This window comes from Theropithecus gelada, chromosome 5, assembly GCF_003255815.1.
Source record: "Theropithecus gelada isolate Dixy chromosome 5, Tgel_1.0, whole genome shotgun sequence".
NCBI classification, from domain to species: domain Eukaryota; kingdom Metazoa; phylum Chordata; class Mammalia; order Primates; family Cercopithecidae; genus Theropithecus; species Theropithecus gelada.
In genome coordinates this window covers 116,529,585-116,542,632 of record NC_037672.1, presented here as the reverse complement: position 1 = coordinate 116,542,632, position 13,048 = coordinate 116,529,585, and the positions used below count along the sequence as shown (strand labels likewise).

General features: G+C 33.0%; 1 protein-coding gene across 2 annotated transcripts in view; it reads right to left on the bottom strand.

Moving 5' to 3' along the window:
- Positions 1-622: 622 nt before the first annotated feature.
- Positions 623-13,048, bottom strand: part of USP53 (ubiquitin specific peptidase 53) — a 78,344-nt gene continuing 65,918 nt past the window's right edge. For both annotated transcript variants that reach the window (XM_025386480.1, XM_025386479.1), the window contains 2 exons: positions 4,726-4,822; positions 623-3,810 (listed from right to left, as the gene is read on the bottom strand). In XM_025386480.1, the coding sequence (XP_025242265.1) occupies positions 2,937-3,810; positions 4,726-4,822 (971 nt within the window). In that variant the 3' untranslated portion in view covers positions 623-2,936. The remainder of the gene's footprint in view (positions 3,811-4,725; positions 4,823-13,048) is intronic.

Here is a 13,048-nt window from a genome sequence, read left to right as displayed (position 1 = left end):
AATTCTTTTGTAAATTCACACCATTTTATATAAGTGAAATGATTGTTTTAGTAGTTCCTTTTGAAATGAACTGGCTTATTAGCAGTTTCAAGGGATAGTTTTTAGGGGGCTTAACCTGAACGTTTCAGGATGTAAAGAGCCGCAAATACTGAGTCCATAAGTGGCATGAGAGTACATTTGGAGACTTCAGCCTGTGCGCTAAGAATGTTTTTTACATTTTAAAATGATTGGGGGGAAAAAAAAAGACTTTCATAACATGAAAGTTATATGCAATCTGGATTTCTATGTTGACAAACTTTTACTGGAAAACAGCCATGCTCGTTCATTTACATATTGTTTATGACTGCTTTCACATTACAAAGGCAGAGCTGAGTAGTTGTTACAGAAATATTATGGTCCACAAAGCCTAAATTATTTTCTATCTTTATAGAAAGTTTGCCAACTCCTTTTCTAAGGAGCTGTGCTTTAGACCTTGCTGGAGTTTAACTCTCAGGATCTCTCCTGTGATAGATAACATTTCATGATCAGTGAAATTCCAAGTATCCGTGACTTAACCCATAGTAATCCATGTTGGGGGGAGAGTGACGCACAGTTCATGAATGCAAAGAGAAGTCCAATCATATAAACTTAAAAATCAGTTTATCTTAAATTTTTTTTTGGATGAGAAGAAATTGATTTCACATGAAAATATAACATTGTGAAGGTAAGTATTTTAAACATTACAACTGTTGGCTGAATTATTTACAAAGTTATAATGAGCTTATATCTGGATGAAAACATCTATAAAAATAAATAGGCACCCTAGATGTAAAAATTTTACATGAAATAAAATGATTAGTGTATATATATATATATATCGATCTGTATTTGGAGTGTTGAATCAACATAAAAATAAATGGTCAGTTTCTAGTTTGTGTAGCAGTACATGAGTCAGGAGGTTTCAACTGTACAGTACTTAAAAGAGGCAAAACTGGACATTTCTATTTGATGTCTACAACTCAACTGAGTTGAAAAGACAAATCTCTGAAACTGCTGTTCAATACAAAAATTAGTTTAAATGTTTCAAATAATACATTTCCAACTCACATCTTAACCAAATAGAAAAAAAAAAAAAACTACACAAACTTTCTGACAGCTATTAAAAAACTTGAAGCCCATTTTTCTAGTATTTTACAGTGTTGTAAAAGCAGTAAAAAACTTTGGTATTTCAAATACAGGTTTACAAACTATTTACAAACCCTCCATACTAAAAAATTATGTTAAAAATAAGTTTTCTTAAACGATAAAATTAATTTGGGATTCAAGTATTTCTAACTTATGAGAATATAAAGTAATGATCACTCACTATTATAGTTAAAAAAGGCTAGTAAAAACTATAGGTAGAAGATAAAATTGGGCCACGACTTGGTAACTGGTTAAACTTTTAGTTAGACTTTTATAAGCAGTTATTTTCTGTTTATCTAACAGTATTCACATTAAATTATTTACAACATTTTAGAATGTTTTAACACGATTTATGGAATCAGTCAAGTGGCTACATTTACTAGTTTATTGAATTATATTTATGAGGTTTATCCATTTAGGAATGTAAGGAAAATTTTTGTTCTGTTTCTCAGTTATCTGGAGTGAACATAAAACTATTCTAAACCACAATTAGTTTACCAGCATAGTACAAAATAAAATGACAACTAATGAAGTAAGGCAATTAAAGTAACTTATTTTTACTCGTAAGGTTACCATAATAATAAAAATTCCTTTAATTTTCAAAGCCCTCTTCATGAAAAGTAGCTGGGGTAAAATTACTATTTGTTCAAAGTAGATGAAAGGTAAGGATGCTTCAATTAAACATTTTATTAAAATTAAACTCTATATGAAAGGTAGAAATTTAATCTGGAAACGTAGATAGATTTTCAAATTCAGATAAAATGGGTTGACAACCTATAAGCAGGTAATATTACAGCAAAGAAAAGGTAGGCAATGACAGTGACATACCAGTGGGGGCCCTACATTAATTCCTAACACTGCTGGTTAGCAACCCAAAGTAAACCAAACCAAAATAAAGATCTTTCATATTTCATACAAAATTAGAAAAAAGAGTAACGAGATAAATAAATAAAGTTTAAGTATTTTAACTTTTTAATTTACATGGCTAAAGTAGTATTTATGAATACCTATAAATAGTCAAAGGCCTAATTTAGGTAGATACTCAGAAGACAAAAGTTCTAGGAGCAAAATTAAATTCTATCTGATCTTGAAAATTTACAAATTTTAATCATATAAGGCTTTTCTTCCCCCAAATGCTATCAAATTCACAAGTCATTTTTTTAAAGACACTTAAAGGGATCATATGCAGTGACTATCATAGAAGTCAAAAACAAATGGGTGAAGCCCTTTTCTGGTTACCCATTAGAAAGTGCTTCTTTATAAAGCAATTCTTTGACAAAAAAGTACCAGGCTATGTATCACCTGGTACTTTTCAATTAGCATAGTTTATAATCTCCACACATGAGTACTGGTTAGTTTAATGCTTCCCAGTCTACTGGCCACAAAATAGGGGGACAAATTTAATTTTTATTCAACTGTAGCATGTAACGAATGAATTATTGTATCTCCCTGATTTTCTATTTTTCACGGCATGCCAAGACTATTCAAAGGGAATTTCTTAAATATCTAATAAACTGATCATAAAATTAGATATGTGTATACACATATATATATGTATAGTGATTAACAACTTTAAAAATGCCACGGGCTTTAATTTTATCTATCACTAGGTTTGGTCAGTAGGTTCCTATTATATTTAAATGGCCTCTGAGAAGTAAAAGTTGGTCAATTTTACCAGTTATCTATTAGAATGTATGCTAGGTTTATATCTGTTCAGAAGGGCAGCTTGAACCAAGATTATTTTGTAACACAGGTCCTAGTCCTTTTTCACTCTAAGATAGTGAATTATTACAAAAGCCACTGCTCTCTGGAAAAGCGAGCTTGGGCCTCTGATGGTATTTCAATCTATATGTATCTGTCATGCAGCTATCAACTGAAAAATAGGTAGTTAAGGAAACTGTCTCATTTGGACACGTAGAAATAGAGTCTAGTTCTGGTTGGCAAAATCCATCAACGGCACCTGAGTTTGCCTGAAAATCATTAGTTGGGGAGTTGGACGGGCAGTTTGGTGTGTTGCCAAAACACTCTCTCACTTGAAATGTTTCTTTATGTCTTTCATCATTCACATGTGTACTCACTTCTAAACTTGGTTCTGAAGCTGTACTTAAACTGTGCTTCGGAAGATGAGAGGTAGCTTTAAACACCTCTGTAAGTTTGATATCAGGTGTAGATTCGCTTTTCTCTGACTGTGGCACAGTAGTTATAGCATATTTCTTTGGTGGCAAAGGGGGTGGTGGATTCTGGCAAAAAAGTTTTGGCATCTGACACCCATCAGATCTACCGGCTGACTGAATTATACATTCTGTGGATAGAGAGTTCTCAAAGTAACATTGATCCATGATATTTTGCTGCAGGATGAGAGGAGCAGTTGCTGGCTTTAACCCAACAGTTCTTAGGTGTGAAGACCATAATGAAGATGTTTCATTACTGTTCACTCTCTTCCCAGAAGCAGAGTTATCAACGCGAAACGGCAAACCTGTTCTCTCAGAATTTTCTATATTAAGCCACTCAGAAAATTTGCACTCATTTGGTTTTTCAAGTTTCTGTTCATCTGACTGGTGCACATGTTCTCTTGCATTATGGTCCTTGGGTATTTGTAGACTGGACGAAGGAAATAACTTTCCATTGTTTTCATGTACATGTGATCTGAAATATGAAAATAAAAACAAAGCTAGAACACCCTATGCAAATATGTGAAACTAGGGGAAAAAAAGTTTTGTAGTTTGATTTTCCCAAAATACAGTTTATATTATTTTTACAACAAAACCACAAAAATGGAAAGACGTTTGCAACCATTAACATTTTCAACTCTCTCCAAATCCAAACTCTTTATGTCAGAATATGTGTTTACCAGAAACAGCCATCATTACCAGAATCCCATTTCTAATAATTAGAAATATAATTTTAAAAACTCACTTCAACTTAAAACACTAAAATTACATTTATTTGTAACAATATATAGAATTTGAGGAAAGTGTTAACAGTCAAACAGTACCCTAAAACATCTCCCCACCAACATTCTGAACTTTAAAGGCAACAGAGGTAGAAGTACTTAAATTTTGATATGTAGTAGTATAGTATATTACTTTATTTTATTTTGCTATGGCGAGGGTCTTGCTATGTTGCCTAGGATGGCTTTAAACTGGCCTCAAGTGATCCTGCTGCCTCAGCCTCCTCAGTAGCTAGGATTACAGACATGTACCACCATATCACACCTGGCTGTATACTAGTTTAAAATAATTTAATCAAGATTACCTTTAGGTAATAGTTATTTTCTAAGGTGAGGGTTAATGATACTATAAACTAAGCTTCAAATTTTCTCTTGGAAAATATCACCTACCTCATAAGAATGCTGTGAGGATTGAAACAGACAATCAGATACTGTACCTGGTACTTTGTAAGCTCTCTATCCTTAGATCCACATTCTATTAACGATTCCCAATAAGAAAGGCATCTTAATACTGTAGACCCATTGCTTTCAAAGTAATAATATGTATTTATGCCCTTCTGATAAACAATGTGCCTATAATACATGTATTTAGGGAAAAAAATTATGATTACCTTTTTATCAAATTATTTTTTATTTGTAAATGTGATTCTGGGTGGAATTCGTGAGATTTATAGTCTGCTTCCAAATTCCTGAGTTCTTTTCTAAAGCCTAGGGTTGGGTGGGGTGGGGAGAAGAGATGAGGAAAACAAAATTATTTAAATTATCTTACAGAATTTATTTCATTTATACTTTTCTATATTTACATAAAGCTTTCTATAAACAGGTAAACTCTTCCAATTAAAAAAAAATGAATTCTTGAAGACTCAATTCAAAATAACAGTTCTTTTTTTAACGCTTTATGCAAAATTTCTTCAGTTTATTATCACTTGAGGGTGTCATCCGTGACAGAATAGTGCTGTTCCTGCTGGGTCATGCAGATCGGTGTATGTGTTTCCCCTGTTACTTGAGACAAGATCTTTACTGACCAAGTGTTAACAGTGAAAAAACCCTGGATTTGAAGATTGTTGGCTTGAGTTGAAGTTTGGACTCACTAATTATGGGTAGGTAAACAAGCCTCTTAACTTCTTAAAATTTCAGTTCCCTCACTTATATAATGTGATAATGATAATCCATTTTACCTACCTCATGGGAATATTAGGAATTTAAACTGAATTAAAATTGGTAGGAGGTTATTATGACAGCATATAAAATACACCACTACTAATTAGCTACCATTTATTGACTGCTTACTCAAGTTGTGAGAATGGATATTTCATTTAATCTTTACAATAACCTTAATAAGAAATGACTATCAACTTGATGTTACAGATGAGAAAACAGTGGCTTAGAAATGCTAAGTATATATATCCATATACTACAGAATTAGATCTTTATGACTCAAAAGTTCGTGCTCTTAACTAACATGATGCCATAATGCTTTCTAATAATTGATACTTAACTTCTCCCGTGGTTCATACATTTAATAGGCACCAAATAGTTTTTGAATTTAATTTTAATGAAATCTTATGAAAAAAGTTATACTAATTTACAGTGTGACTTTTGTTACTTCCAAGTGTGTTTATACTTCCAAGCCTGCTACATGGTAAGATTTCATATACCAATTAACCATTTTCTCTCTGTAATTATAGCTAGCTCTTGATTAGTGCCTAAAGGTCAATGTAGCACCAAATAAAATACAGCAGATCTATTTCCCTCTGAACGATTCTAGAAGAATTCACTGGAGAGCCTTTAACAATATTAATGTTCAGAGTAAAACATTATCTACATTTGGATTTCTCTCTACAAAACATGACCTTAACCAGCTATTGCCCTCTAATCTTTAATATAATTAAATTAAATTAATGTCCAGACTACAGATAAAGTAGGCCCAACTGAACAAACAAAACCCTGAAAACTAAAAATTATTTTAAAAGGTAGAGATGAAGAAAAGGGAACTAAGACATTTGGATTTGTACAGGAGTTTACCTGAGACCATCTCAGTTTTTGATTCCCCCTTATGGGACAGCAAGTGCTTTATATCTCAGAACCTGAAGGTCTACAGGGAGCTTTTTCCTTTACTAAGGCACAAGGGTCCTGGGGCACCAATATACTGATAGAAAAGTCACAACCTCTAACGTATCAACAAAGCACAAAAGTATCTTTAATTACTTTGTGAACATCATCACCCGCTTATCGTAGAAATGAGAAGTAGAAAACTGTATAAAATTATTTTAGTCATATATCACCACAATGATGATAGCTACAGTTTATGGAATACCCAATATGTACCAAGTCTTAAGATTATTCTAGTTCAGCAATTCTCAAAGTGTGGCCTTGGAGCCCTGGAGGTCCCCAAGACCCTTTCAGGCAGTCTATGAAGTCAAACTATTTTCATGATAATATTAAGATGTTACTTTTCTTTTGGACTGTGTTGCCATTTACACTGATGGTGCAAAAACAATAATGGATAAAACTGTTAGCATAATTCAAGGTAGTAACACTAAACTGTACTAACTGTATTCTTCATTGCCATATACTTGTGTGTGTGTGTTTTTTTAAGCCAGTTTTACTCAAAGAATGCTTGATAAAACAGTAACAATTATTTTATGAATTTACTTCATTTGCACATCTTTTTATTATTCTATGTGAGGAAATGGGAACTATGCATAAAGCACTTTTGCTGTGGTAATACCAAGCATGAGAGCAGTTTCAAGAAAAAGCATTTATAAGACTGTCTGAGCTGTCAGCTGAATTTAGCTGGTTTTTCACAGAACACCATTTTTACCTGAAAAGATACCAAACTTTGGTTATTCAGACTTGGGTACTGGCAGACCTTTTCTTAAAAATAAGTGTACCTGTCAATTCATGGAAAACAACTGGCAATATTTATTACCAATGATAAAATTCAGGCTTTGAAAAGAAAGTAAGAATTTTGGAAAATTTGTATCCACCACGAGTTTCGCAACTTCCCACTACTTACAAAGACTTTCTGCTAATATCTATGGTGATACTAACAAAAATAGTTTTTAGAAAGATATTAGTGAAATGTATCAACACTTGGAAGCCCTGCATAACTTAGCAAACCAGTATTTTTATTTTTTTTTTTTAGACAGAGTTTTGCTCTTGTTGCCCAAGTTGTAGTGCAATGGCGCGATCTCGGCTCACTGCAACCTCCGCCTCCCAGGATCAAGCAACAGTCCTGCCTCAGCCTCCTGGGTAGCTGGGATTTCAGCCATGCGCCACCATGCCTGGCTAATTTTTTTATTTTTAGTAGAGACGGGGTTTCTCCAAATTGGTCAGGCTGGTCTCCAACTCCAAACCTCAGGTGATCCACCTGCGTCGGCCTCCCAAAGGGCTGGGATTACAGGTGTCAGCCACCATGCCCGGCCGCAAACCAGTAGTTTTTAAATGACCATACAGAGATGTTACAAAATCATGCATGAGTAAAATATCCATTCAAAGTGCGAGACAAACTAATGTAACGGAGGATGAAAAGTTAAATACTATGGTTTCAGATTTCACACTGCATTAAAGAAACTACTACTTGGTGTAGTGTCAAAGAATATCCACAATTTTTAGGAAAAGCTATTAAAATATTCCCATTTCCAGCTGTATTATCTGTTTGTAAATGGGCTTTCTTCATACATGAAAACATCACAACAGTCTGAATGCCAAAACAAGAATCCAGCCATCTTATATGAAGCCAGGCATTAACTGAGATTTGAAAGCATAAAACAATGCCATTCATCTCACTAAATTTTTGTTTTCAATAGTTAATTTTCATTTAAAAATGTTATTTGTGTTAGCATGTACCGGGTTTATTATTTCTTTAAATGAATAAATATTTTGAAAGTTTCAATTTTAGTGCCTCATTTAGCAAATGCTAATAGACATAACCTATAGAAACAAAAGCTGTTTTAGGTCATAAATCCTTTTCTAAGATTATAAAGATATCTGAGGCCCAAAAGTTTGAAAACTACTGTTCTAGTTGGTAACAGTTGTCTTTTAAAACATCAGTCACAACTGTTCTGTAAAACAATTCCCCTTTTTACACTTGAGGAAACTTAGGCTCAGGAAAGTTAAGTGACCTAACCAATATTCTATATATCTGGTAAGTAGGAGCATTTAAACCAATCCAGGGTTCACTCCAAAGCTAGTGCTCGTGCCACTGCACTATGCCATTAACATACAAAGTCATTATACTAAATCTCCTTCTGATGAAACTAGGCCACTTGTGTGAACATCAAATAACATGCTGATGCCCATAGAAGATAGCAAAATATATGGCATTAGCATGAACTGTTAATTAATTGTCTACACTTCTGTAACATTTCTAGTAAGTTTTTCTGCATTCTCTTGTATTTTTAGTTGACATTTTCATCATGTTCATCTCATTTTCCTCTCATTCTCCTGCTTCTACTTTACCATACACCAAATCTATGAAAGCTGCAAAGAAAACAAATCAAAGTTATTAAAGCAGTAATTTTATTTTTTAAACAATAAGTGTTCTTTATCTTAGATATTTTTTAGGTATTGCCCTATAGGGGGAAAAGAATCTATATTTGATTATGATCAAGCTCTGCAAGTTAAATCTTAGAAGCAATTTCCAAGAAAGAGTCATTTAATATACATGAGAATTTAATACCCTCTATGCCAATATTGCTCATATAGTAAATAATAAAAACTTAAGATAGTAGAATGAGAGGAACTATAAGTCTGGCATTGATTTAAGATTTAACACTTTTACTTCCACTAAATTGCAGTAAGCACTCTGATTATATATGTGCCTAAAAAAAACATTTCCCCAGAAGTTAGCACCGTATCTAGCACACAAAAGACATTCAAATGAAGGTCTGCAGAATAAACAATTGCCTCAAAAACACACTGTTTTACTTTTTTTAAAGTCACCTCCATCCTGCCCATCATGTTCCCAACTCAGTGGTGCAGGAAAAGTTAAGTATGAATTGAGAAAATCTTATCTTTCCCTCCCACTTATCTCAAGTCTGTAAGTGCTATACTCATAACACTTTTAAAAAGCAGTATAATTTATCCCAGAGTCTCTCTAGAAGGAATATATTATTTTTCATGTTTAAGAAAATCACTGTGGGTAAGCCTGACACACTACCTGAGGCTCGAAAACTCTGCCAGCCTTTTCAACAGCTATTTTATGATTTAAAAAAGATGTGACAAGAAATAAGACGTCAAAAAGAACCTCAATAATTTGTCAATGTTTAAAGCTTAATTTTTAAGTTGTAATTTGCTACCCAGTGTGATTTTTAACTTCATACTATTAGCCAATTCATAATTTATTCACCAATTCATAATTTCAAGTTTAATGTTCACAAAACAAGAAACAAGTTTATTTAGTTCTTAAGTAATTCTTTACTTTTATAAATTATTCACACAATGGGCAGCAGGAGGCAGCAGAGGTTTTATTAGCATGTTTGAAATTTTAATATCACTGTGGCAGGCATTCAACAAAGTGGTTTGACTTCAGAATTCCAACTAACTTAAAAATAGATATGTTATTTTTCTCTTCTGCTGACATAGACATCCATGTGTCTTTGTGAGGAATTTTGGCTCCAGGTTATTCACAAATCTAAGACAGTTCAATTTTAACACTTTGACACAGAAAAAAAACCCTCAGTATCAAGGCAAGAAACTTTAATAATGCCCATTTTGATTCTGTATACGTAAAAAAACCCAAAGCAGAGTATTCAAGAAATCAAAATACATATTTCATTTGAAAAAAAATGACCTATGTTTAAAATAGACATATATGTATATAGCAATAAAACCAAACTGCTGGCATAGACAATGTAATCTTCACTCTTGTATAATGAGATTTCAGAATATAATGGTAATACTACATTTACAAACCCTAAACATTCAACAGCAATAATCAAATCAATGACTGAATTTACAATAAAAATACATTTGAAATAAATTTGAATATTTTAGAAAAATCAGAAAACTTTAACTAGATAAATATTTATGGCTAAATTTACCACATACTAAAAGGAGTAGAGAGATACTTTAATATGTAGTAATAATCTATACTATCTGAAACCTAAATTTGGGGATTTTACAAAATAAAAAAGCAGGAGTCAATAGTCAATACCTGCTTTTCGCACTGGGATTATAATTTAAAGGAAAAGCAAATATTGCTATTTTGCTACAAAGTAAATTTCAATCCCAGAAGTTTAGTTTCAAAAAAGTACATAGGTAGCCATTTGGTGGTCCTGCGTAGGCCACAGCAAGAGAAAAGATTATGTGTTACCAGTTTGTGAATTCTTAGAGAAAAAAATGTTTAATATGCATAGAAAAAAAAAATCGGCTGACAAAAGTACTTCTTTCTCTAAATACACTTTCTAATGTATTTATCTTAAATGAACAAACTCTGTAGTTTGCCAAAAACCTCTTAGAGAAATGTACAAATACTTCTGACAAAATTTTTTATTGACTTAATTCTAGGATGTAACAACATTAAGGACAGTATATTTCACTTAAGAAGGTAGAGGTACAGACTATTTGTACAAGAAGAAATAAGGGACTTAACAGATTTTTTAAACCACTGATTAACTTCTTTCACTCTTATTTGTTATGTCCCAGATCATGACTTTCAGCATTAACTAATCCTGACTTCTAGGATCAACTGAGATTAAGCCAAGTATTGCAGACTCCGGAAGCAAATGGCAAAAGTTGAATTCTTTTGTGATCTGTTACATATGATCTGTAAATATCCTAACCTACTATGTACTTATCTCAGTAGATAACCGCACCTCATAGAAAAAAGAAAGTCCATTAGGTATAAACACTTCAACTGTTCTACCTAACACAAATACACATTAATCAATATCTGCTCTCATCTTTCTCTCCTTCATCACAGAAAAGCTACCATCCTTTTCATTCAAATCCTGTATCTACCTTGTTTCCTTCTCACTCTACCTCAAGGGTCTTACTCCATCAATTACTGTTCTGTTCTATTCTTTATGCCTTTCTCTCCCTGTACATCATTAGTTCCTTACCTTCTGCAATATAAATACCAAGCATGTCCACTTGAAAACAAACAAAACGCAAACTAAGCACTTAGTTTCATTTTCTACTCCAGGTATGCTATTCACAGCAAAGGTTTGGAAAGACAGACAAAAATTCATTTCTTTACTTCTCTTGCTTCCTGTTATAAAAACATAAGGTCACTGAGATTTTCTTGGTCAAAACACATTGCTCTAAGAATTTTGCAATAGGTGTCCTCAGTTAATATGAAAAAGTATGTAATACACTTAAAGGGTTTTCTTTCTATTGTGGTAAAATATACATAACAAAATTTATCATTTGAACTACTTTTAAGTGTACAGTTCAGTGGTATTAAGTGCATCCACATTGCTGTGCAACCATTAGTCTACTGTAATCTTTTAACTTTTTACTTGGAAATAAATTTTTGAAATTCAGAAAAATTGAAAGATTTAAAAAGTATAAAACATACTTTTTATCAGAAGAAATCATTTTTGTAAGAAGAAATCATTTCTTCTGTCCTGAATGTAATTTAAGGCGTGTGAAATCCCTCCACTACAATTCCATTTTAAAAAGGGAGCTAAAACATTCCAAATGGCATTGTGGCAATTTAAACAATGTTCCCAAATGTAACAGATTTAGGCAGTGTAGGGATGGATTTTTGCAGCAGAATTCATCATGACATAGGCAGACAAACCTATAGAATATCTCTATTAATGGGAAAAAAGCAGAAATAACAGCAGCATTATTATAGATTTTGGTCCTCTACTATTAAATATACTTGCATAGACTAATATTAAAAATTGACCAAATGTCAAGAAACTATGAAAATAAGAAATTTCTAAGGCTCTTTGAATTTTAAGTCTTTTAGCTATTGATATAAAATGATTCTACAGTTCAGTAATGTCCCCCGTTTCTTGACAGCATCCAATCATTTCTCACTCCACAGCTTTAAGTGTGCCCCCATTTTATAAATAAGAAATAGGAATGACCAAGAAAATCATATATAGTCACAAAATTATAACAAATTGTCCCTTGTGGGGGGAAAAAACCATGCACAGCAAGTTTTTAATTTGGGGGAAAAATTCCTGTATCACTTTTCCACACATTCTCAGTCCCAGACGCGGGGAAGGGAATACATAATACCACAAGGTACAACACAAACAGATGTTCTCAAGTCAAAGACTGGCTTAGAGAACCATGGTAGGCTTTGAAGTAGAAAGTTTATGAAATCAGAAATAACTTTAAAATAGTATAATTTATTTAGTTAAATAAAGAATGGGTTACACAAAAACACAATACAATACCTATTAAAACAGAAAATAACAAGTGCTAGTGAGGATATGGAGAGACTGGAGTCCTTATGCACTGCTGGTGGGAATGTAAAATGGTGCAGCTGCTATAAAAATAGTACAGCAGTTCTTGAAAACATTAAACATATACCACAGGACCCAGCAACTGCACTTTTGGGTATATATTCAAAAGACTTCAAAGTAGGAACTCAAACAGACATTTGCACACTAATATTCATTGCAGCATTATTCACAATACCCAAAGGGTAATAACAACCCACATGTCCACTTACAGATTAATGCATAAACAAGATGTGATATATAATACAATGGAATGTTACTCAGTCTAAAAAGGAATGAGATTCTGATACATCTACAACATGGATGAACCTTGAAGTCATCATGCTAAGTGAAATAACCCACACACACAAGAGGAGAAATATCATATGGTTCCACCTATATGAGATACCTAAAATAGTCCAATCCACAGAGACAAAAAGTAGAATGGTGATTGCCAAAGGGCTGGAAGGAGGGGAGAATGAGGAGCTGTTTAATGGGTAGAGAACTTGAGTTTGAGAAGATAAAAAAG